We start from the raw sequence: 26,975 nt of genomic DNA, 5'->3' as shown, positions 1-26,975 counted from the left end.
AATGGCTGCCGTGTTTTGCCAACAAATTATACAGTCAATTCACTTTGCAGTGTATTCTATGAAGTGCTTTGAAACATCTTGAAGATGTGATAAGGTGCTGTATCAAATACAAGGATTATTGTTACGTACATACTTTTTACATTGCAGAAAGGTCCTTTTTTGGATTATACAAGAGCTATTGGTAGCTGTTCTGAGAGTGCAAATAAAGTAGTGACATTGAAAGTGAAAACTAGAAAGATAAGGTTATGAATAACATTCAATAAAGTCGTGTTTCAATTCATTTTTGAAACTTAATTTTCTTTTTCCTTTTAAAAGTATGTCTCTACGGTTTAAGTTTGCCTGTTATTGTGCACCATTCCCTCAGCTAACGGGCAGACACGTACCCTGCACACATGCCTCTCAGTGTGGGAAGTGCATGAGAACAGACAGGATATGGGGGGGTGGCTGTGGTTAGAAAGAAGTGTAACCTGCTCATTGATTTTTCACAAATGGTTAGTCAGCGACTTTAGCTGCTTTGCATATGTGCAGGCGAGAAGAGAAGCATTAGTATTCAGAAAGGGAACTGAAATGTCAATTGAAGACTTGCTATAAAATCTTGCATGTGCATCATACTTTAAGAGGTATTTTTTTGCGAGCAGCAAGTGGGTAGGGGGGGATTTTTGCCCTTTACCATCTCACTTGTAATTTCTCACATTCTTCATATTTTGCAGTGTCCATAATTTGATCTTGTCAGCAAAATTATGGTTCCCCGCCATCCAGCAAATCCGAGAAACATCTACGTGCCTTTCTCTACACTGTCTTCATTCAGCACTCAGTCTCTCCTTGCCGCCTTTACTACCATGTGCTTTATTTATCTCAATGGTCTCTTACCTGACAACTTCTGAAATCCACTCTGTGGCTGCCTCAAAGGAAATTGATTAGTCAAGTGTGACCCGCTCTTCACAACTCAATGCTGATTCTCCCAAATCGATCCCTACCTTTAAGCGTTCACAAATGGCATCCTTCTTAATTGTTTAAGAAGTTTATCCACGGCGGAGGTAACACTAATCAATTTAATCTCCCATCTTGTCCTTTTCCTGAACCGAGATGCAACATTTGTCGCCCACTAATCCTTCCATACATTTCAGTTTCCAAAGATTGTTTGTAAGATTTTGAGCAGTGTCTCTAATTGTCTCCCTTCCAGACCTAATCTAACCAGAATACATATCCATCATGGTACTTCTTAAATAGCTTGTCTTCTTTCAGATTACGATTTGGTCCTGTTTCAGATTTCCAGCCTTTTTGTTTTTTGTTTTCGACTTTCTAACATCTGCAGTTTGTTTTTCAGCTATTATATCCAAGGACTTTTTTTCCCTTAATCCTAGTATTCATCTGAGACAGTGCCCAGAGGGGGCTGTCTCCTGAGACCTACTATGATCAAAGATGATAGGCTAAGCACCAATTAACAAATAATCCTACTTCGGTGCTTGTCTGAGGTATGGGATGGTAGCCTAATATTAAATTCTTAACAGATAGAGTGGTCTTAGCTGGACAAGCAACGGAAAGCTTGCCAAAGAGTGCTACCAATGGTTTTATGTGGTTTTATTTAGCTGGCTAGATTCCAGCTGTTGCCCACCGCACACTTTGGGATCCCCAAGCCTTGGCTCTTGCCAACCTGCGTCAAATACTTTTCGGAATTAGGTCAGCAGGATGCGTCCCTCCAGGGAGAGAGTGTGCATTCCAACAATCTTATCTCTGGGATTTCCATGTGTAGGTGGAATGTATGGAACTTTGCTTTATATGGATAGTCTTAAACATGGTGATGGGTTTCCGCATGTGTCAGACACCCAGTGTGACCAAAAAAAAGATTTAATTCCCTCCACCTTTCCCATCCCCACAGGGAAGTGTCAAGCTTTCGCTCAGTGCCTCGCTGCAACTGGACCTAAGAGATCAGGGACTCATAGAGGAGCTGAACCTGCATCCATAGCTCTGCCCCAACTGAGATGAGAGAACAAGTGATCCTTCACTCGTGATTGGGGGTGTGGGAATCTGGCATGTGATTCAATTCCTTCCAGATTTTCCCTCCACAGGGATGTGTCTAGTTTTTGCTCAGTGCCTCTCTGCACCTGCATACAAGAGATCAGAGACTTGTGGAGGACAATAGTAATAATGGTTACATTTGATATTGCATCTTATCACGTCATTGAGCCATCTCAAATGGATACACAGAATATACTGTAAATGAATTAATTGACTGTATACTTTGTGGATGAAGGTGTATCCTTATTGCAGAAGATATATTTTTTAAGTTGCATTTGATATAGTGCCTTATCATGTCGTTGAGCCATTTCAAAGCACTTCACAGGATATATTGTACAGTGATGTGACTGTATTTTGCAAGTGAAATGTAGTGCACCAACAGTGCAAATTCTGTTCACCATTGCACCTAGATTTATAGAGTGCAAAAAAAGTTAACCTGTATTTTTTTTAAAGTTGTTCTTGGAATGCTGGAACTAACAAGTTAAATCGTGATGGGCTCTATATAAATGCAAGTTGTTGATGTACTAAGATTTTCACTGTTCAACCGGGACATCTGGTTTCATTTTCTCAAAAAGAACAAGAAAAATAATATATTTGTTTGTTGACTCGTGCCACGTCTCTGATTTAACTTCTTGGTTCATGGTACTAATGGAGCAGAGTTATCTAAAAGGGATTTAAGAAGAAATTTATTTACACAGAGGGTTTCAGGGAACTCGCTGCCAGCAGTTATAATTGAAGCAGAAAGTATCAATGCATATAGTGTCAACGGAAACTCGATGCATACATGAGACTGAAGGCGATGGAGAAGTATGGGGAAGGCTTAGGAGGATGGATTATATGGGTGGCGGCTTGTGTGGCATATAAGCAGGCAGTGGAGACAAATTGACTGTTTTGGTGTAGGTTCTGTCTAACATGCGACTTAATTGCTCAATTTTTACAAAATCTGTTTTCACAATGAATAAACTTTTTTCAAAGAGCATGTTGTAGGCAAGTAGCCACTTGTTTGGTCTTAATATTTGTGTTTTATTACTTTAATAAAATCTGGTGAGTATAATTCACCACTTTTAAAAACAGCTGTTTATTAAACAAAATATCATGGATTGATAGAGCCAAAGAATTTTACAGAACAATTGGAGGTCGTTCGCCCCATCTAATTCCCTCTTTAAAATTAATCTGGATTCTGCATCACCCGCAGATCCAGGTAGGGAATTTCATGTCCCAACAACCTTGATGCTATATTAAAAAAAATTCCCTAACCTTTTGTTCTGTCTTTCTGTGACTGAAACAAGACTCTTGTGATTCATGTACACAAAAAAATCAGTTTTTCTGGGTATTAATTTTTGATCATGTCTTGATATTTTCCCCCACACAGAAAGTTTATGAGTAAGCAGCAGAAGCCAGTGCTAACAGGCCAGCGGTTCAAGACCAGGAAGAGGGGTAAGTCCACCTGCTTCATTCCTTCAGGTGTAAAATATTTTGATGTATGATTTTGAATGTACTGATTTGGTTGGAATCCTAGTGACTAAAGCAGTGTGCCCACCTCTCAGGTTCCTGATGGGACACGTTTCATCTTTCTCTTCTGTTATACTCCCATTCTCCTCCCCAGGTGACGTTTTTACTTTTGTTTTTGTTTCTGGGCGATGGTTCTGGACATGCTTAGGATCCTCGCTTGAGTTACCATGTGTGTGTGAGCCTTGGTGTCTTGAGCCTATTTGACCACAAGGGCATCCACTGTGCCCTTTGGTGTCTGGTAGATTGAAGATGTGTACAACAAGGATATCTGGATAGAGTGTATGCAGTACAGGGCTGATAGCACTGGTTTACTTACAAGACATCTTCCTGCACTGTTCATGTGTGTTGTGCTAGACTGTCTGGTTGCACATCACATCAATGCATAGGCTAACCTGGTTGTAGCTTCAGCATTGAGAGGTGCCAACTTTCTACGCGCCCACACAGCACGCAGAAAACGACATTGATGACAAACGAACAACTCCCGAAACAACTACTTTTCTATGCACATGTGCTGTGATGTCACTGTTCATATGCCTAGTGATGCCACGATGCGAAGGTGCTGACCACCACCAATCGTGCCTTATCCTGGCAGGTTAGGATTTTTAAGGACTCCCAACTACTGCACTGTGCAGTGAATATATTTTTCTCCTCACCTTCCTATTTCTCTTCTCCCTCTTGCCCCCACCCCCAAAAGAATCCCAAGGTATTGAGGCCAATTGTAATACCTCAATTGCAAACGATTTAGCCACCGATTTTTCAATTGAATTCCTTGCTCCACTAAATTTCTTTATCATCTATGCTTCTGATGTTGTCAATGAAGCGTGGAGTTCTGTACAACTGAGAACTGATTGAAGTTGACAGACTGGGTGTCTTTACAGATTATTGTGCATTAGTGTCCTTGAAAAGCAAACAGCAAAATTTTTTATTAATTTGTGCTATGCATTCAAAAGATGTGAGTGCGGATTTATAGTATGAAATCCCCCGTGCCGGCTAGCTTTCGCCTTTAAAAGATTGAATTTTGGGGTCTATAGGGCGGCACTGATGTAAAGATGGACTTCTTGGTGCAGCAATTGGTCGTGCACAAGTGTGCAAGTAGGATCACAATCACAACAATATAGCACTTCTCTCTTGCATCAGGAGGAAAAATATCTCCTATCGTAGTGGCTGTTTGTATTTCCTTGTAAAGTGCCGCTGATACCATTGCTAAATAAGGTCATTTTGAATCCTGTGGAATTGGCAATAGTGCAGTTGAAATCCAAGATTATCATTGAGCTAACGGGAAAGTGGTGTACATTGACTGAAAATTGAGTTTTCTTGTGCAGATGAAAAAGAGAAGTTCGAACCAACAGTCTTCAGAGACACCATTATTCAAGGTCTTAATGAGGCTGGGAACGATCTGGAGGCAGTAGCCAAGTTTTTGGACGCAACTGGCTCAAGACAAGATTACCGTCGCTATGCAGACACCCTGTTTGATATTCTGATAGCTGGGAGCATGCTTGGTAAGTGTGAATCTTGGGTACATAATTGAGCTGAACTTAATGAAGAGCAAAATGAGGGTTTATATCAAACTCAAGGTTTGTCTTCCTGAACCTGTTAGGTTTGCCACCAAAGTTAGGCTTTCTAAGAAAGCTTCACTTTTTGTAATAAGTCATCTTCTGTTCAGTTCCATTACTTATTACCCATTAAAGTTTTTTTTAAAAAAACTAAATTTAAACTTTTTAATAAAAAAAAGTCCACAAACTGAAGCGGAGAAGTGTGTTGTGCAGCAATGTTTCTTGGCATGCACCAACTTGATGTTTCTCACATAATTAAATGTTTCTTATATATTGAATCAAAATTTGACAAGTGCTTTTCTCTTCTCTCCCCCCCCCCACCCATCATACACGGTACACTTTTATAAATGGTACTTAACCTTTAGATTTGCATTCATATTTAATGCAGCCAAAAAATGAATCTGGATTAAATTCAGTTAATCAGGGCCGTGATGCTCTTTTATAATACAGTACTTTTGTTGGTAATCCCGAGAAGTGTTCGAAATAGTTGACAAAATCAGAATGGCAGATACTATTAGTTTGGTTAATTGGGTTCTTACATGTCAGTGGTTCTTTGAAGGCATTAGAAATCATTGGGATTATCTTGACAAGACAGTCAACCATAATCCTTTATAGCTGCTAAAGTGACTTAATGGAAATAAATGTGCATATTTTTGAAAGGACGAAAAAAATCTAGGGTATAAAATCGAGAGATAATAATAATAATCCTTGCATTTGATATAGCGCTTTTCACGTCTTCTAGACATCTCAAAGTGCTTCACAGAATTTACAGAATAGACTGTAAAGTGAATTGACTTATATTTGTAGGCGAAATGCGGCAGCCAATTGCGCACAGCAGTGTCCCACAAACAGTCGTGGATTGAATTTACCAATTATTATTGTTTTTTTTTCTTGAGGGATTATTATCAGGCGTCTGAAGTAAGGAAACTTCCCCAAGGTTTCACCCTGCCGGGAATCAAACCTAGGTCTCATTTGTCACCATGTTCAGAGTGACTTCTTCCGTAAAATGGATGGAGTGACGAGGTGACAGCTTGTTTCAGCTCGTCCAAAGTCCAATATCACTTTTGTTATTATAATAATAATCCTTGCATTTGATAAAGCAAATAGCAAATTAAGTTATTTAATAAACTGGAAGCTGCTTTGACACATGATTTAAATATTACAGATTATTCCTGCCAAAGTCTCTTCAATCTGTCAAACTAATTTATTGTCTCTTCAGTCAGTGAGAATTAGTGCAAAATGGGCATTTGAGTTAACAATAAAAGAAAATATTTGTAGATTAGTGCCACAACCGTGTTTCAGAATAGCCTCATTTCACACCTACCCCTGAGTTTAATGAATGGCCCAGCATGGCTTGGTTCCTATCATTCAATGTGAAATGTTTCCTGCTTGCAATTGTTTTTTTAGCCAAGGTAAATTGCTTCTTTAATCATCTTTCACAATTAAGGTTCTTTCATCAGCAGGTTATTATTGCAAGTTTACTTTTTTTTAAAAAAATCTGTTGCTTTAATTCCACAGTCTGTTTCCTGGTCACTTTTATTGTTCAACCATTTCTGCCTTTTAATCCTTTGGGATTGATGCTGCACACAGCAATGTTGTGTGCACATTGTCAGAAGTGTGCTGGAATTTACCCTCTGTAAAGCATCATCTGTTTTAGATCTCTGCCTGAGGAAATAATGTCTAGTTTACAAGCCAAACTTTTGTACAATTAAACTTAACCAAAATTCTTTTGAAAAGTGCTGTACAATTGTGTTTAAAATCAAAAATATACTGTTTTTTCATTATATCCATTTCCTTGTAAGTAAGAAGTGGAAACTTGAGTCCCCGATGTGCACACAATTTCTTGTCTTATGATGGAGCTAAATTTTTGAAACTAGGTGACGATTTGTGCCATCTGCCATGTTCCTGTATATGATCCCTCCTGTAAACAACAAGTAGGAGTTTGATGTAACAATACTGCAAATCTGCACGCTATTAATTCCTTGAGCCAGGCAGGCCTTTGTTCCATCAATATGCACAATGAAACTTTATCTGGCAGATGTGCAATGTATTAACCCAGATTTGCAAGGATTAAGTAAACTGATAACTGGATTAAATCTTGCTAAACTCGTCACTGGATTAAATCACGCTCTTGTCTCAAGAATTGTAAATCATGCCGTGTGTACATAACCGTTAAATCTATTGCAATTGTGGACATTGGGGAGGGTTGCTCCAATTTTCTCCCCTCTCCTGAAAATCCTGCCGCTTGCTAAGGTGTAGTTCCATTGGTACAGGTCAATCCTTTTCCAAACGGCCATTCTTCGCAAGTGAACTAGAGAGTCATTATGATGCATTTGATGCTTTCCTTGTCTGATGTTCATATGCCCAAACTCTGTAGCTGGGGGTCACTGGATGGTGATAAACCATGGGAAGCCTGCCTAGCCATTTTTAGTTTATATCTCTCTATCCCCCTACTTCCTTTCACACACCCAAGAGTATACTAGTTACTCTCACAAACATAGGATCAGATTTTCTTTGCATAAGTGATTCTGTTGCAAACTAGGCAGTGCTTTACCCACTGAGCCATCAGGAAGCCCTCAGCCCTCTCTCTCCCCCCTGCCCCCCCTCCTCACCCAACTCCACAGATATGTTGTAGCAAAAAATATTAACCTGCGTCTGATGTTTTTGCTGCTAAGAGGATTGAAATCTGAAGTAATGTGATGTTGCAAACTCTGACATATGTTTATGTGAGACTTTTAGAAATCAGCAACTTATTTATTCTTATTTTGTAGCCCCAGGTGGAACTCGCATTGATGATGGGGATAAGACCAAGGTGACTGAATACTGTGTGTTTGGTGCCACTGAAGATCAAGAAACCATCCGAGACTATGCTCAGGTAAACATTACGCTTGGAAGTAGTTGAAGTGGATCATATCACTGTCGAATGCTGTTTAAGATGATACAGTACTAACTAATCTCCTGTCTGGGATCTTGTGAAATAGCTGCTGCCACTCAACAATATTGGCAAGTCGAGAAGTGAATGAACAGGGCAATTTAACATTTATTTTAAATGCTGATGTTGTGTGCCACTTGAGAGAATCTGTAAATGATTTATTTCTAGCAGAAGTGAGCCTTTTTATTTCAAAATGACTTAATTCAAAATAATATTTAATTCAAGAAAGCATCTCCCAGTGCAATACATCTCTTTTACCAGAACTGATGATGCGATCCTCTCCGTTTGCATCACCCAATGTTATTTATATGGACAAGAACACAATGGGAAGTTTCTTATTAATGTAATCGTTCTCCGATTGCAACACATGATTGCGAGGCTCAGAATGCAAGGTTCAGTGTGCACAGTGCAGAATGATAATGAGCGAGTCTGCAGTTGGGGCCCTGTACAGTATTAAGTGCTGGGATCTATTGCAGTTCTTTCCCTCCAGGTTCCTGCACTCCTCTCTGGTCTTCCTAGTTCCAACATCTACAAGGTCTAGCTCATCCCAAACCACCGCACGCATCCTCACCAGTACCAAACTCTGCATACCCATTATCCCAATCCACTGACTCCTTGCTTCTGAAAGCATCAATTTCAGGATACTAACCATTGCATCTAAATTTTCGTTAAATACAAATCTTTAATGTGTTTAAGGACAAACTGCAGATTGTTCAGTTTCATGCTTAGTGCCTGCAATCTAATAACTTTTTTATTTTACTTTAGGTCTTCAATAAGCTCAACAGGCGGTACAAATACCTGGAAAAGGCATTTGAAGATGCAGTTAAAAAGGTAATGGTTAAAGATGATTTCAGTTGGGCTCAGCTTTACATTTTTTCCTTTTTGGGAAGTCTGAAGAACTTTCTTTCTTAGTAAACTTACATAGCTCCCTCCCTCTCCAAGGCGTATATTTTAGTCATATCCCCGACTATGGGCCAATGGACACATCTGCTTTTCACTGGGTGGCTTGTCTCTTCATTTCTCTCCACGAGAGAGTATATCTGCTTCAAAGCCAGTCAGGATATCGGAGCCTGCTGACAGTTAAACATTTAGCCATGAACTGCAAAGGACACAGTATCACTTAACACCCTGAGGTGGGGTATGGTGTTTTCAATATGCTTTATTCAGTTCCAGGGCCAGAGTGATTGTGAATAACATGAGTGAATGACATCCCACACATGTCAACAACAATTTGAAGCCCTGAGCCCTTCCCCATATAGGAACACATTAAGCTTGCTGTGGACGTCAACATAAATTGCAACTTACTTTTATCAACAAACTTTTCATGTCCATAACAGCATTGAGTACATTGTGTTCTTACCACTTTTGGGTGTGCGCAGTCCCCCTGGTGGGATAGTGCAGCACTTAGTGTGCGCTCAGATTACAGCTCCCAGCACACACCTGACTGACGGTAACTGACAGCATTTGGTTCATTTTATGTCGAAACCCACTTATGTCAACAAAATCTGCTCAGTCCCTGTGTGATGACATAAATGGGTAGGACTGTACACGAAAATCGTGACTGTTGCAAGCGGCATTCAAAGTGTCTGATGAATCCTCTCTCCCCTTCCAAGTGCCCTTTCTCTTTCTTAAAATAAATGTGTTGTCTTTCCTCAGCTTTTACTGTTTCTGAAAGCATTTTCAACCTCCGAGCAGACTAAGTTGGCAATACTCACTGGCATCCTGCTGGCTAATGGATCACTTCCAGCTACAATTTTAACCAGCCTCTTTTCTGATAGCTTGGTTAAAGAAGGTAATACTTAAAGCTACTTTCATATGTTTTTTTTAAACAATGCAATGTTTCCTGGGCTTTGTTTAGTGTTTCAAAAAAGTAGATTAAATAAATAAAATGGCTTGATTCTACACCTCGGAACAGGACATTGTGTCGTCAGTCATAATGACCAACAGCTCAACTATTGCATACACTTCTAATAAGGACAGCACTGTGTTACGAAGCAAGGCATCCATTGTGCTTCCACAGTGGTAACAATGGTACAGTGAGGAGCTCAGCAAAAACTGATTTACACTAGATGAGAACAGTGTGAATAAAATGATACAAATTAAATCAAACCACCACTGGTATAAAATTAATTAATTTATTCAGGGGTGCGATAGGCAAAAATATGTTTTATATGAAGGTATTTACAATTGCCATGTTTTCTAAGGGCACTTCCTCTTTCATCCTACTTGCCCCAACTTTTTCCCTTTCTCCTGGAGCCCTCAGCTGAAAAGCCAACCCTTGAAACCATTATTTTTCATGCACAACCCATTTGGAAAAGATTAACATCCCTTCTGGGTATATTGTGTAACCGCATGTCTGGCTTCTGCTGGTTTACTGCTAATTTCTGGCATTTGATTGGCAACAAGTTCGGGGGCAAACCCTAGAGTTCAAGTGCAAGCTTAACTATAATTGATTATTGCTCAACATATTTAAAACTCTTCCAAAGGAATTTAAGCTTTCTTACCTCTTAATTGTGTGGAACATTCTGGACGTGGCCATGGAATTGAAGCCAAAATCTATGTATATAAATGTATATGTGAGTATATCCAATTTTAGCCCTTCACAAAAGTATCTGGTGTTCTCATTCTCTCTTCCCCCCTCCCACCCCCCAGTTCCCACTCCCACTGGGGTATAGTTCCGTATCTTGTACCTCACCCAAAGTAGATGTTTCTACTAGATGTTTCTAAGTGTTGATAATTTTTGTTGTAACCAAATGCCCTACTCTTCAGTTTTAAAGAAAAAAAACGGGAGGGGGGGCCAGAGACACAGAACCTTTTCCCTGCACACAATTTATTTTAAAAAAATTACTTTAAAATATGTTAATCTTAATCCAAAATGAATATCTTTGAACAATTACATTTTTCTAAGTTGTCATGTACGCAAGTAGTGCACAAATACAAATAAATTGTCCATGGAATGTGTATGTAATGTAAATAAAAAATAAATAAGCATGTAGCCTTTTCGGTTAGATGGTTGGTTCAAGATGTGATCTAGTATAGTGCTAGTTTCAGATGTGATCGGTATAGTGCTACCAAGATTGCCTGAGTAGAATGCATCAGAAAGAAATTCCTTTCCTAGCTCTCATCAGTCATCACACCCAACATATGTGGAGAAAGCACTTGGCCAAGACTTCTTTATGAAGGAAACTTGCAACTTTTGAATGTGTTTTAGAAATGATCTTCTGCTAACTAATGAGGCAAAGATTGGAAGTGGAGAGTCTAAAGAGAACCAGTTAAGGTAAAGCACTTGAGCTGGAAACTGAAGGGATACAGTGAACGTTGAAAACAAATGTAAAGTTCTGCTTTCAGATGTGCCAAGGCAGCATGGCAACAGGGGATAGGTTAAGGCATGTGAAGGGTAATATTAGAAAAGAGGAAACTAGAGGAAGTGTTTCTTTCTGCAAGAGGGTGGTGAACAGTGAAAATGGTTACCAGAAAGGGTGGTGGAGGTCACAGTGCTTGGGCTCATTTGAGGAACTATTTGAAGTAGTATTACCCTGAATAGTACTGGAGTGGGGGAGCATTATTCTAGTAGAATGAAATCAAATGAGCCAGACTCCCGTTTCTGATAAGAAAGGTGTATGTAAGCGATAGAACATAAATATTTTGATATAGGGCCATTAAGATCTGGGATGCCTGACCTGCTCCTGTACAAATCTGGTACCACTGGGTCATGTCTGGTTTAACCAACAAGAAATTGCACTGATCAGTACCAATCTACTTTCATCTGTATTCTGTAAAACTTCTCCATTTCTAATTGTATCTGGCTGTTTTAGGAGAAAATGGTTAATTTATTTTCCCCTCTTCAAAACAGGAATATCTGCATCGTTTGCTGTTAAGGTTTTTAAAGCTTGGATGGCAGAAAAAGATGCAAATGCTGTTACCTCATCCCTTAGAAAAGTCAACTTGGACAAGAGGCTGTTGGTGAGTATTTCTGGGCTAGAACTTGTTTCAGATTGTAGGTAATGCTGAAAGATTCTGAAAGATTTGTGCACAATTTCACAAATTTCATGAGGATTTTAAGTTTATGCAACATTAAATTGACCTTATTTTTCATTTGCTGTCTCTTGCACTATTACTTTTACACAAATATTAGTAAAAATAGGATGATAAACTATCTGCAGTAATTTTTCAGTATGTTTCAATCATAAAAAGTCTCTTGTGCAATTCTAGGTTTATTTTGGTAAGAGGAAAGCAGAAAGAAGCTAGAAGGCTACATGATGTTTGTGTAATGTGAACAGACAATGAACGTCAAGTCAATGTGACTTTGGAATATTCTTGTGGATGTTCGTTATCCACGTTTGCCTGCAATCCAGAAATGTTTCACTAATTTGATTGCTGAATCTTAAAACTTGTTTATATTGACAGTTTTGCCTGTTATTACCTGGGAAAAGTTGAAGAAATTCTAAACCATTTTATGCGAGTGGGTTTGCAATGATGTTGCCTTGTAGCAGATAATGCTACTGTCCAAAATTGCAGTTTATGGTTGGTTGTTAGCAAAGTCTTTACGAGTTGAAAGGCTTCAATTATTCTGTGTTGGCGTGCTATTAGATGCATTTTGAGTGTACATTTGGGCGTTTTTTGGCAGCTGAAGTGGCAATTTAAAAACAACGATCTTCAAATAAGCTATTGGTTTGATATCTGCTATATTTTACTAGAGATCTGAGCTTAAAAATATGTTAGACTTGCTTTTAACCTAGTTAAAGCTGCCAAATACATCTTTGCTCATCACAAATAACATTGTGAACACTGGATATGGTATTTTGTTTTTTACAGGGAACAATGTTTAGAGTCTAAAGCTAAGCTAGTTGTTTTGTTTCCCCTCTTTTTCATTTCCTTCTCCCTAAAAAAACAGGAGCTCTTTCCTGCGAATAAGCAGAATTTTGAGCATTTTGCCACATACTTCACTAATGCTGGTCTGAAAGAACTCTCCGACTTCCTGCGAATCCAGCAAAATCTGGGAACTCGCAAGGAACTGCAAAAAGAACTTCAAGAGAAATTTTCTCAGGAATACCCTGTACGGGAGGTATGTACAGTACTGTTTACTTTGCCATATGTTATTTGCCAGATAATTTGATGTTGTCTTTATCCTCAGAGTTTTGTGAGGGGGGTGGGGGAGAGGGAGGGTGTAGCTGGGTTGGTGCTGTACTTGTATGTTATTAATAATTGACCATCCTAACTGGGTTATCGAAACTTGAAAGGGCAGATGTCACACAAAAAAAGAGATTTTTCCCACTCGGCCTTTTATATTCTGAGCCAACCCAAATGGGTGAGCTGGTCTCAGCTGCAAAGCCAGTAGCAAGTTTATCGATGCCTTGCACTGCACTGATTTGTGGGGTTTAAATGCCTTCTGTCAACATTCACTTGTTTTTTCTGACTATCCTCCTGGGAACAAGGAGATAAGTGGGGTATTCTTGGAGCTGAAATGGCAACAGAATGTCAGAATCAAGCCCACTCCCTGTGTTTTCTGGGTGTCAGACTAGCTCTTATCTTTGAGTCAGAAGGTTGTTGGTTCAAGGCCCATGTTGGGACTTAGAACTCTTAATTTAGGATGACCCTCCAATGCAGTATTGGGGTAATACAGCATTGCTGGAGATACTGTCCTTCAGATGACATGCTAAACTGCCTATTCAGGTAGACATTACGATCCCATTGCACTATTAGCTTTGGTGTGGGGTGGGGGGTGGAGAAATCACAGGTTTGTGGCAGAAGTTCTCAAGTTGAGGCTTAAAGAATGTTTCTACTTCTACAACACCATGTTGCATTGAAACAACTTGAAGTACTTCAAGTCATTACTGTCTGTAGACGGTTATTGTAGGCAAATAAAGCAGCCACTTCTGCCTGCAATGACTTACAGACATCCATTAGGTGAATTGCCAATTCACCAATTGGCTGCAGTTGTGTGCTGAAATTGAAGTCAGAAGTTTGCAGCAATTTGAAATTGATTATTTTCTTTAAAGGCACATAACTCAGATGAAGCCAGTGAACAACACCCTTTGTTGGAGTATTGATTTAACTTTTTTTTAAGTCTTTCCAGTTGCACACCAGTTGTAATGACGATTGCTTTACCCAGCAAAATTAATTTTTTTTCTTAAAAAAAATTGTTCCACCAATAAATGTTTTCACATTACACTGTTGTGCACCTTAGATTGTCCTGTATGTCAAGGAAGAGATGAAAAGAAATGATTTGCCAGAGCAGGCGGTGATTGGATTACTGTGGACTTGTATAATGAATGCTGTTGAGTGGAATAAAAAGGAGGAGCTAGTCACAGAACAAGCTCTGAAACATCTAAAGGTATGACCCTAAAGCGAGAATGCCTTTCTAATGTCTTGACGTCTGATAAATGGTGAAGGATTATTCCAACTATTTGGGGAAGGATTGTCATAGAAAGTGTTAAAAAGATTAGAATTTGTTTTGGCTGCCCAGATGGATGTTAGAGCATGGAATGCTTTGTCCCAATTGGAGCTGAGATTTATAACAAAGGTAAAGTAGAGTGGAACCTCACTAATCAAATCACTCAAGTGACTGGGCAAAAGTGACCTACTTAGTGAGGTGACCTGATTACTGAAACACGATTACACGGGATGAACACATTGATTTTTAAAATTACGTAGGGTGAGCATTCAGCAGCCAGACTTTGCAATCTTATTAAAATGAAGTCATTGTCATATTTACAACAGATCTTGGGTTTCATTATTCAAAGTTCTGAGAAGTTAAGATCACACAAAATATTAATTTCTTGAAGAGAGGATCAAGTGTTGTTTGCCCGGCTGCTGATTTAACCTGCATTACCTTGGTCTGTAGCTGACCCTTAGCATCAGCCAAAGTCTGCCACACGTCGAGTCTATGATGAAGGCAAAAATCCTTCACTTGTCCCAACAAACCCAGGGCGGCAGCATAAGCAAGAGGGGTCTTTTATATTGTCGGTTGCTCTTGTTCCTTGTCCTGTGTGCCCCATTCCACAGTGTCCCTGGAAGGCACCGTGGGGAAATTAAGAGGGGTTTGGTTGATTTCTCACTCACAATGTTGGAGCCGTGTGAGGTAGCAATGAATGGGGCAAACAGGATGATGAGTTACATTGCCTATCTGTTGAGTTCAGATCCCTAGAGTTCATGCTGTGCAGTGGCTGCCCCTAGAGTACTGTGTACATCCTATTTGTTGTGTTCTGAGTTAGTGCAGAGGAAAGCAACGAGGATGATTCCCCCCACCCCAGGTTAAAGGATGAGCTAGGAAGAACACCTAGAAAAATTAAACTTTTGAAAGGACAACTCCAAAGAGATTTTATTAATGAATGTATTGTGGGATTGAGAAAATAAACCAGAACAATACTTTTAGAAGGTTAAGAGGGAACAGGTTCAAGGTTATGAAGGGCAATTTTAGGATAGACCAAAAACTGTTTATTTACAAAAGATAGGGTGTAATGGACTGGTATGGATTAATGTAGAAGAATAGTAAAAGCCATGGTGCTGGGTAGTTTATGAAATAGCTTTAAGTTGTATCTCACTTGCAAACTTTTCAATTAGATGAGGGCTTTTTAACAGTACAAGAAATGCTGGAAGAGCGTTTTCAAGATCTTTCTCTTTAACCATGCCTTCAGTTCCCTCTCGACTCTACCCCCTCCTCGCTCCCTCCCTTCCCTCCCCCTGACCATTTCCCCCCTGCTCGGGTCCTGCCCCAACTGTCCAGCGCCTTGGGACGTCCTCCCGACGTGAAAGGCGCTCTATAAATGAAATCTTGTTGTTGTACTGGGATCTTTTAAAAGCCTCAGTTTTATTTATAACTAAAAATTGAATATTATATTTTAGAATATTTGTGGTGCAAAAATTTGTCTAAATTTATTTTAAACATTTGTGTTTTCATTGCTCTGTAGTTATAGCTCAGAAAACCATTGAACCTTTTGTAATTGTTTTCAGCAATATGCACCACTCCTTGCAGTGTTCAGTACCCAAGGTCAGTCGGAGCTTATTCTACTCCAGAAGATTCAGGAGTACTGCTACGACAATATCCACTTCATGAAGGCTTTCCAGAAGATTGTTGTGCTTTTTTACAAAGGTAAGTTTCAACTCGAGTCCAAGTCTGCTTCAGAGTAAAATGCTGCTATTTGCATTTGTCTGTACAGTGCCTGCATTTACAGGGGAATCATTCCATTTCAGTGTTAATGGTGAAGCCAACACAGGTGTCTGACCCATGCAATGGAAACCCATCACCATCCTTAAGAGTATCCAAACCAAAGAGTTCCTTGTATCCCACCCATATATGGAAATTGTAGAGCTGCTTATTTGAATGGAATGCATGCTTTCCCCCTGGAGGGTTGCATCCTACTGACCTAATTTGGGGAAATATTAGGTGTTGGTTGGCAAGAACAAAGGCTTAGGGACCCCAGACTGAATTGGGATACTACTGGAGTTGAACCATCTAAGACTGCGTAGTTTGCCATTGGGACCACTGTCTGGCTTTCCCGCTGCTTCCACTCTAAGCTAATGCAAGAGTTCCAAATTTCAATGAATAGATATATCATAATGGCACTCTAGCTTTCCGTTGGCAAGAGTCCAATCCTCTAAAACCAGGAGAAAGTTCATTGCTAGGTACTTGTAACGTGTGCCAGGAGATTCAAGTGATCTCTGCACACAACAGGCACTCAACCTTGGGAAGCAAAAGCACTCGGAACAAGTTCAGCACATAATCTAGTCAGTGCAACTCAAGTACCATTATTGAATAGACCTGGATTATCCAGCCAGATTACTCTAATGCAGCCTTAATATCTTTTACGTAGACCAGAAGCTCATGACTACAATATCTGCTTGAACTATTACATTTGTAGCATTGAGTCAGTAGCCTTTAAATATCACTGAGCATATGTGCCAGCCCACAAACCAGAAATGATGGATTCAGAATAAGACATATAGTCTTCATAAAAGAAGTTTGCCAGAGACTTGAGTGCTTTGTGTTTTAAGATATATTGACCTTCCCATAACTCCTCTGAATTGCAGCTGATGTCCTGAGTGAAGAAGCCATCCTAAAATGGTACAAAGAAGCACATGTTGCCAAAGGCAAAAGCATCTTTCTTGAGCAGATGAAAAAATTCGTTGAGTGGCTGCAAAATGCTGAAGAAGGTAATTTGAAGCTATTGCATCATTGAATGTTAGCACTTTTAATGCCGGAGGTTGTGCTTTTTTTTCCTCTTCTTTTCCTACCTAAATTTTATAACTTTGGCAACAACATTTGTTGCAGTTAAGAATTTTTTAAAAGACCATTTATGTTCTCTGGTCGTGTTCAATATACTGTATTGTACATAAACACGCACACATGCTTGTAAACCCAGACTTGCGAAACTGGTACATTTTGTTATATTGATGCAATATTTTCTTTTGTGCATTTAAATGGTTTTATTGCTGCAGTTTTTCTCCTTCTTTGGGGTCAGCCGAGGGTCTTGACACATATGGAAACCCATCACCATGCTTAAGAGTTTCAAACATGGGAATGCTCGAGAGATTTACTCGAATGGAACGCGTACACTTTTCCCTAAAGGGATGATGTCCTCCCGAAGTGAAAGGCACTAATAATAATAATAATAGTTCTTGAATTTTATAGTGCAGTGACTTTTGTGGGCTGTATAAAATATAAGGAATATTATTTTTATCTTTGGGTAAGTTAAGTTTTGTGGACCTTGGAAAGGAGAATTTGGAGAAGTCTTTATTTCTTAACTTAACATGTTACCAAATGCACCTGATTTCTTATTTTCCCCCACTCCCAACAGTGCTGCCAGTGGTTTCATTTTATTCTTAGGAACTCTTCAGCCTTTGGGTCCTAAAGATAGACTTATAACTCATTCAAACCTAGAATGTCTCTTCCANTTTTTTTCTACATTGTCTCTCGTACTTTTGCTTGTTCTCCCGTTTTTTAAAAAAACTTATTTTAATGGAATTTCACATCGTGAGATTGTACTGTCTCGCCTGCTCTTTATTTTTCTCTGCCTCTCACTCATCATATCCCGTATGGCCCGTATCGACAATGTGGAGTCCTGTAGCTCAGTGGTTAGAGCACTCGCTTTGCAAGCGAGAGACCTGAGTTCAATTCCAGGCAGAGGGCGAAACCTTGGGCAAGTTTCCTTACTCCACACAGAGCCTAATAATAATCCCTCCAAAATCAAAAACAATAATAAATTGGTCATTTTCAATCTACGACTGTTTGTGGGACATTACTGTGCGCAATTGGCTGCCGCGTTTGCCCACAAATATACAGTCAATTCACTTTACAGTGTGTTCTGTGAAGCGCTTTGGTACGTCCTCCCGACGTGAAAAGCGCTATATCAAATGCAAGGATTATTATTATTATTAATAAGAGTGCCAATTCACCTGCTTTTATCTTTTCCTCCTACCTTTTACCTTACTTCCAGTCCTCTACCTCTAAGTGTTTCATTTCTGATTAAGCATCATCTTGATCAAAATGTTAGCCTATTGTTTTTTCAGGTAGTTATTGGCATGGGTGATTTCAACCTTCATCTCAGTTCCCCCTGCCCCATCTCCTCTGACTTTGCTGCCCTACTCTTCACCCTAAACCTCACTGTCCACAAAACTCCCCGACCCACAACCATGGCCATTCCCTCGACCTCGTCATGGCTTAGACATCACTGATCTGTCCATCACAGACAAGGCCATCTTAAACAACTTGCAGCCAGACAAGGCCATCTTAAACTACTCACAGGGTACCCCAAGATTCCATCCTTTTCCCCCTTTTTTTCCTTATCAATATGCTCCCTCTCTGTGATGTCACCCATAGACATGGGGTCAACTTCCACATGTATATGGATGACACCCAAATCTACTTCTCCAGCTGCAATTCCCAGTCCGTTGATGTCCTGTCAGCTTGTTTGATAGGCATCAAGGCCTGGATGAGCACAAATCTCCTGCAGCTAACTGTTGGCAAGACGAAAGCCCCGTCAACGGCTCCGGTCAACATTTTCTCTCCTGCAGGTCTGACGCAACTTAAGCATCAGGTTTGATCCCCAGCTTTCCTTTCTACCCCACATGCGTTCCCTGAATACAACTGCTTTTTTTTCCACCTCCATCACATTGCTCGCCTCCATCCATACCTCACAACCAAAGCAGCTGAAACTCGTCCACGCCTTTGTCACTTCCTGGCTGGACTGTTTCAATGTCCTCCTCGCCGCTCCCCAGCTTCACCATACACAAAATTCAATTAATTCAAAACTCCGCCACGTGGATAGTCACCTGCACAAAACTCCATACCCCACAGCACCAGTCCTTGCCAGGCTCCACTGGCTCCCAATTACCGATCAGATCGATTTGAAGTTTCTCTCACTCATTTTCTAATCCCTTCATGCCCTCACACCTCCCTACCTAACCAATTCCACCACCTGCGGTCTCCGCTTGGCTGCCTCTGGCCTCCTGTTTGTCCCTCGTCCCCTCTGCTCCACCATCGGTGATTGTGCTTTCAGCCACTATGCCCCAAAACTCTGGAACTCTCCTTCATTACCTCTGCCTTACCTACTCCTTACCCACTCTCAAATCCTGCTTAGTGACCTTTCTTTTTGATCGTGCTTGCAGTCATGTCCCTGTGGCTCGGGGTCAGACTCAACTATTATTGAGCGCTCCCAAACGCTACCCTTCCCCCCCCCCCCCCCCCATGAAGGGAGCTATAGAAATGCAAGTTGTTGTTGACATAGGAGGAGAAGAAGGCCATTAAGCCCCCTCCACAAAGCTGTTATGCCATTTTATTATGATCTGTCCCTCAACTGCAATTCAACCATAAAATATACAGTCAATTGACTTTATAGTATATTCTGTGAAGCACTTTGAAACTTCTCGACGATGTGATAAGCCACTATCTATTGCAAGGATTATTATTATTTACCCTTGTTTGCTCCATACCCCTTGATATCCTTACCTAACAAAAATCTATCGACTTCAGTCTTGAAAATGACCTACTGCAGATTTCTGGTATTCCAGTTTATTAATAATAATCCTTGCATTTTCATGTCTGGAGGATATCCCAAAGCCCTTTACAGGATTTACTATAAAGTGTAGTGACCGTATTTTAGGCAAACGTGGAAGCTTCGGTGTGCACAGGAATGTTCCACAAACAGCCACAAAACAAATTACCAATTTTATTTGGGGGATTGTTGGCAGGGTACCAGGAGAAACTCCCTTCTCTTTATAAGTAGCGCCATGGGATGTTTTACGTCCGCCTGAATCGGCAGACAGGAACTCGTTTTATTTGAAGTGGGGCGGATTCTTCTTTTCTGACAATGTGACATCCCTTCAGCACTGCATCTCCCACAACCTTCTAACTCGGGAGGCGAGCATGCTACAAACTATTGTAGGTTTCCATCCGCTAGTTCTTTTTCAAGCAAGCGGTCAATTTTAAGCTAATCTGGTTGTGGAGAGGCCCTTTAAAAGTGAATTATTGAAATTCTGGTCAATGAAACTGCTTGGACAACAAATGCCCATTGTCAGTCAAGGCAGCAGTTCAACAGCATGTGACTCCATTAATCCTCTGCTGTACAGTCACATGCTCTCGCATCACTACATCACTGTAATTAACAGGAGATCTTTGTTTACAAACCCATTTCCCTGTTATAATATCGCTGTGGAGAAATTACAATTGGGAGATTTTTGGGGGAATTCCAGGAACAAAAACAGTAAAGTCAGAAATGTATTTTTACAGAGGATTGTTAGGATGTGGAGCGCCTTATCACAGATGGCTTTGAAGCCAAGTCCATGACTGTATTTAAAAGAATTGGAGAAACTTCTTGATGAAAACAAATATTCAATATGTAGTAAAAGAGCAGTGGGACTGGAATAGACTAGGTAACAGGGATGGGGAGCAGGTGGTGAATGGAATGAGCACCAACACAGACACCATGGCTTTCTGTGCTGTAGTAATAATAATCCTTTCATTTGATAGAGTGCGTTATTGTGTCATTGAGACTGTATATTTTGTCATCTAGGATATAAATACTGTCACTATACTTTTCAGAAAACTGCCTGAAGTAATTTGTGATCTTTTGGTTTTGTCCTGATAAGATGCTACATATAACATATTTAAGATTATTATAACAGAACACAGAAGACAATATCCCAATAAAACTTGTTTGTATTTCACATTAACCACATTTCAATGTAAATTGTTTATATACAAGAGATATATATATTATATATATAAAAACTTAATAGGCATTTTTTTCTCTTCTGCCCACCTCATTTCTGCTCACACTCTACATTTCCCATGTCCCATTGGTATTTATAGAATCACTTTGTCCTTGCACAAGATAGTGTGTTTTCTTGTCAAAAATATTCTAAAAATAGTGCAACTGATGTTGTAGTTAAAAGCTGTTCTCTGTCAGTATGGCGGTAAAATGTTTACAATTTTATTAATTTCCTACTATATTTCGTTGCGGTCCTGCCATTATGTTTAATGGCCCATTTTTATATTTAAAACCGAGCTTGATAAAGATGGAATTTCAGCAGAGAAACAGTCACTGACTTTCAGCAAGAAAGTGGTAAAATGACTCAGCCTGGCTCAGTTGGCAGCACTCTCTCCTATCCGTCAGAAGGTTTATCGAACTCCAAGTCAGGACTTGGAACTTGTTTACAGTAGTCTAAACTGACACTCCAATACAGTGCTGCATTGGTTGAGGTGCTGCCCTTCAGATGAGATGTTAAACTTGAGGCCCCTCTATCTCATTAAAGGTCCCATGGCAAAAGAGAAGGGAGTTTCTCCCCAGTGTTCTGGCTAACAATCTCCTCAATAAAATTGATGATTCACTAAATGGCTGTTTGTGAGACATTGCTGTGCGCAAATTTGCTGTTGCGTTCACTTACAAGACACATAGTTAAACCTGTGAAGCACTTTGAGATTTCATCCTGACATGAAAGGTGGCACAATAAATATAAGGATTATTAATAATAAAATGTGTTGCATTTGAAATGCTGGATATGTTTAGTGTGAGAGTATGAAAATGAAGTGCGCTTCAGTCAGGATATTTGTTCTCATCTTGGCAATAAGGTAATGCTGTTTGATGAGATGGTGAGAGCGAGTAGGGAGAATAGTGTGTATTATTTTACCATGGTTTTAAATTACTCTGCAGTGTCCATAATGGTGTTTCAGTTTACTTTTCTTTCTGCACCAGTTAGTCCGTGCCTGCTTTTAAGGCCCTAATTTTCTCTCTTGTTGAGCTGGTGTGATATTATCATTCAACTTCAGTTCACGCAGAAAACCAGTTGCCCTATTACTCGGGCCTTCGGGTATGGTATATAAGGTTTTTCAATGACTTGCAACATCAACTGGAGTGCCAAGCAAGCCTTTGCTATTCATATGATGATTCTTAAAATGGTAGGAATATTGTTGACCTAAATGCCAAGTGTCTGCAGATGACCTACTAAAGTCGTCCTGCACACTTCACCTACCAGTCGGTGTTGTGTTCTTGGTTTTTATTTAGATAAAGACCCTCAAAAATAGCAGAAATTATTCTTTGTTTCCAGGATCCTAATAATGGGTCTAGGGTTTAAATCATTTGCCAGAACTGAACACTTCAAAGAAAATATCTTTTTATGAATAACTTTTATTTCCTCCTTTTTAGAATCCGAATCCGGAGAGGGTGAAGAGGATTAGCTTGAAGCAAGCACAAGATACGGTTCACACGGGCCTTCTCCCTCTCATTCATACGGTTGGAGTTGAAGACATTGGTCTTTCAAATCAAATGGAAACCCTAGGATAGCCTTCCTTTTCTGTAGAAGATAAGTTTATAACCGACGTCAAATAACTGGGCCCTGAGGTATTACCGCTTTCTGTGGGACTCCACCTTTGGGGAACTGTGCTGTAACTTTAGTAAAGCTATTCACAAGGGAGCCATGTAGGCTGAAATGAAATAATTATCGACTCCTTTTATTAGCAGTCTTTTCAAATACTTTGTGACCCTTATACAGCGTCTGTTGTAGACCTAGTTTTGTGCATCTTTGTAGCCTAATGCAAGCTTCTGGATATGTGATTTGACACCATGGATTTTTTGAATAAATGTTTTTGTATTTTAAAACTCATCCCAGTAATGAGGCATTTCACTTCTTTCCCAAGAATATCGCATGTTCTTTGACGTTTTTACTTATCCTTATAAAATGCAAAAGCAATTTTGTTTTTATAAAGGCTTCCTGATTTATTTGTTCAGCATGAGCTTCATCTGTTGTTTCTCAGAAGTACTTTAAGCACTGATCATGACCGTATCACTCGTACTTGTACAGACATTGTTGAATTGTTTAGTTCCCCACCATCCAGTAGGAAGTGTGGATATTTAATTATGTGTTTTGCTTGAAAACAAAGTGCTTCAGCTGTTGATGAGAATGGATATTTTCACTCTTATCTAAACAGGATTTGACTCCAGCTCTCTGAAGCGTTAACTTCATTCTCGCAGCATGTTTGTGTACAAAACCACTACACTTTACAGTAAATCCTGTGAAGCACTTTGAGACACTCTCCTGATGTGAAAGGCGCTGTATCCAATGCAAAGGTTATTTATACCTGTTTCTCCAAAATGCCAGTACTTTTCAAGTTTTGTTGATTTTGACATAAAAATTTTAGTTTTTAAATACAAGTTTCAAGTTATACATCCATTTCACCTACAATAGAGACAAGGTTCTCAGTACTGCCAGGTTTTCTCTCTCCCTATTTGTATCCTCGTGTAATTGTTCATCTCTTGTCAAGTTTAGGACAGTCTTGAGTCAGCTGCTCTACAACAACAAAATACAACAAAATTACATTTGTAAAACGCCTTTCACGTCAGGAGAACGTACAAACTACCAATGCAGCTGTAATTTGATTTTGGGAGGTTTAATTTGCACTGTTTAACCCACACTAGTATCTGTTCCAGTATAAAATTTCAGCTGAAATAAAATTTCATCCCTGCTCTTCAGATTTTACTCTGAGAGGTAGGAGGGCGGCTGAAGGCACAGTCGAAAAGGAGGGTCTTGAGCCGTGCCTTGAAGGAGGCAAGGGAGGGAGCAAGGCGAAGGGATTGTGGGATGAAAGGGTGGGGCAGAGAGGCTGGAAGCCCGGACGCCAATAGTTGGGTGGGTGATGGGTCAGGTGGGAAATCTGGAGCAGGTCGGAGTCTGCTGAACGGAGGGAGCGGACAGGTTGGTAGGGGTTAGCAGGTCAGAGATGTAGGAGGGGGCAAGGCTATGGAGCGCCTTTAAAGTGAGGATGAGGATTTTGAATTCTATCCTCAGGGATGGGGAGCTAGTGGAGCCGGGCAAGGGTGGAGGTGATGAGGTTACAGAGCCTGCAGGAGAGGGCACAAGCTGCAGAGTTCTGGATGAGCCTTGAGGTGACGAATGTGTATATGAGGATTCTGGCAGCCTGAGGGGTGAGGCAGTGGCAGAGTTGGGCAATGTTGCAGGGGTGGAGGAAGGCAGAGCGGGTCATGGCATGCATATGGGGAAAGAATGAGGGTTGAATGAGATGCCCCGGTTCCTAACTGGTTTGGTGAGCTGGAGTGTGCAACCATGGATGGTGATGCTGCCAGTGCCTGAGGTGCGGAGCTGCTGGTTCGAACCATTCAGAAGGGCCTCAGTCTTGGTGACGTTCAGCTGTAGAAAGTTGGCTCTCATCCAGGGCAGTTTGTCAGGGCATCAGTTGTCCTGGATTCGAGGGTTGAGGCAAAAAGATAGTTGGGTGTCATCCACGTACATACAGAAGTTGACCTCTTGTCTGCGGATAATGTCACCAAGAGGGAGGATATAGAGGTTGAAGAGAAAGGGACCGAGGTCAGAGCCCTGAGGAAAACCTCACGAGACTGTGTGGGGGCTGGAAGAGAAACCGTTGTCGGAGATAAATTGGAGACGGTGTGAGAGATGAGACCTGAACTATACAAGGACAGAAGCTTGAAGGTTGAGAGTTTGGAGGAGGATGGAGTAGTCCACGGTTTCGAAGGCAGCAGACGTCAAGGAGGACGAGGCAGAGGGAGCCCTGGTCACAGATGGATAGGATGTCATTTGTCACCTCGACCAGAGCAGTTTCCATACTGTGAGCAGCACGGAAACCCAATTGGAGGGGATTGTGAAGGGAATGGTAGGAGAGGAAGGAGCGAAGCTGGGAAGCAACAACTTTTCCAAGGACCTTGGAAAGAAAAGGTAGGTTGGACATGGGATGGTAGTTAGAAGGCAGGGATGGGTCCAGGGAAGGTTGTTTCAAGATGAGGTGATTATAGCTGCTTTTAAGGGGATGGGAATGTGCCAGATGATAGGGAGAGATTCATGGTGTTGGAGAGTAGAGGGGTGAGGAGGTGGAGTTGGAAGGTAAGCAGAGGGATANGGGTCAAGGGAACAGATGGTGTGTTTCATGCTGGATATGGTGGTGATGAGAGAGGAGGGGCAAACAGGTTTGAATGTGTGGAGGGAGGGATAGGTAGGGGTCGGAGTGTGAGGGGAGATGGGGAGGGAATGGCGGTTGGGAGGGCGGAGGCAGCTGAACGGATCCCCTTGATTTTGGACTTGAGGAAATCCAGTATCTCCTCACAGTCCAGAATTTGAGGAGAGAATGACGAGGCATGGGAGGGTGGATGGAGGAGCCGGTTGGTGGTAAAGAATAGGAGCGTGGGGTTGTCCTTGGAGATTATCTTGGAGTAGAAAGACAATTTGGCGGAGGCGAGGGTGAAGCGGTATGGTTTGATGTGTTCCAGCTGGATCTGCTGGTGACTGTTAGAATGGATTTGAGCCAGAGGAACCCCAAAATAATGAACAATTAGAAATGTCATGCGTTCGCCTCCTACACAATCCAATACTTCGTTGGTCAAATTATTTTTTTAAATAACTTTGTTTTCAGACAAAGATACATCATCATCTTCAATTAAACATTTCTGTCTTTTCTTAAAAAAAAGCAAAACGGGTAATGCACAGATATACAGTGTTTGATTTATATGAGCATGAAAGAGAGAAGAGTTGAGGATAAGAGAAGAGAGATGGGAAAGAGAAAGTGACTTTGTCCAATAGTGAGCAAGAGGCATGTACAGTGATGCCACAAATACAGAAAGAGACACGGGGACAGATGGAAAGTAAGGGAAAGAAAAGCAGAGAAAGACTCAGACAAACAATAGACGTCAGCCTGGTTCAGTTGGTAGTACACTCACCTTTGAATCAGAAGCTTATGGGTTCAAGCCCTACTTTGAGGCCACTGGTGGCCAACCTTGATAGATGGCCAACAAAATTAATTTCTTAATTGAATATTTCTTGATTTATGTCATTCTTGACAGTCCCACGGGTAATTTCTGGGCCACATATTGGCCACGGCTGCTCTAGACTTACAGCCCAATGCAGTGCTGGCAGAGAGTTGCATTGTCAGAGGTGCATCCTTCAGATATGGCATTAAAGACCCCATCTACCTTTTAGGAGGATGTTAAAGAACCTATGGCACTATTTGAAAAGAGAAAGGAGTTTCTCCCAATGTCTTGGGAGAATCCATATAAAATTGATCATTCCCTTCATGGCTTTTAATGCAATATTGCTCTGTTCAAAAGTCTGCTACGTTTGCCTTTAAATAAGATTGCTACACTTCACTGTGGAAGGAGTTGTTAGCAGAGTTTCCTTGGGGCTGAGCTGGTTCATTTGCATTTACTTTGTGCCCTTTATGCAGGATAGGGTCTCGGAGTGCTGAAAATATCTCACAAGGGCTGTACTATTTGTAGAAGTGTATCCAACTCTATTGTACCTCAGACTGAATTGGAATATGATATGCCCCATGTGGAAACAGGTGCTAAATGATCTATTTTCTGAACTTCTCACAAGGCAAGATTAGGTGGCAGACAACTGCATACAGTATATGATGAGGTTCTGGGAATCTCTATAATTGACAACATTTCCCAATACATCCGATTATATCCAAAGACCATTTTGTCTCTCAAGGGAATTTC

The 26,975-nt window shown here is 40.6% G+C and overlaps 1 protein-coding gene across 1 annotated transcript in view; it reads left to right on the top strand.

The window, feature by feature from the left end:
• The window catches only part of LOC103182634 (basic leucine zipper and W2 domain-containing protein 2), a 46,422-nt gene extending 23,307 nt beyond the window's left edge, over positions 1-23,115 (top strand). The window contains exons 2-12 of the mRNA XM_007899703.1: positions 3,392-3,456; positions 4,854-5,030; positions 7,856-7,959; positions 8,782-8,847; positions 9,673-9,808; positions 11,870-11,979; positions 12,911-13,081; positions 14,204-14,350; positions 15,970-16,108; positions 17,047-17,169; positions 22,659-23,115. Of these exons, the coding sequence (XP_007897894.1) occupies positions 3,399-3,456; positions 4,854-5,030; positions 7,856-7,959; positions 8,782-8,847; positions 9,673-9,808; positions 11,870-11,979; positions 12,911-13,081; positions 14,204-14,350; positions 15,970-16,108; positions 17,047-17,169; positions 22,659-22,690 (1,263 nt within the window). The 5' untranslated portion in view covers positions 3,392-3,398 and the 3' untranslated portion in view covers positions 22,691-23,115. The remainder of the gene's footprint in view (positions 1-3,391; positions 3,457-4,853; positions 5,031-7,855; positions 7,960-8,781; positions 8,848-9,672; positions 9,809-11,869; positions 11,980-12,910; positions 13,082-14,203; positions 14,351-15,969; positions 16,109-17,046; positions 17,170-22,658) is intronic.
• The last annotated feature ends 3,860 nt before the right edge of the window (positions 23,116-26,975 follow it).

Source organism: Callorhinchus milii, unplaced genomic scaffold (assembly GCF_018977255.1).
Source record: "Callorhinchus milii isolate IMCB2004 unplaced genomic scaffold, IMCB_Cmil_1.0 Scaffold2, whole genome shotgun sequence".
In the NCBI taxonomy this organism is placed as follows: Eukaryota; Metazoa; Chordata; class Chondrichthyes; order Chimaeriformes; family Callorhinchidae; genus Callorhinchus; species Callorhinchus milii.
The sequence above is the reverse complement of the archived record's forward strand: the minus strand, read 5'-3'. Positions and strand labels throughout refer to the sequence as shown.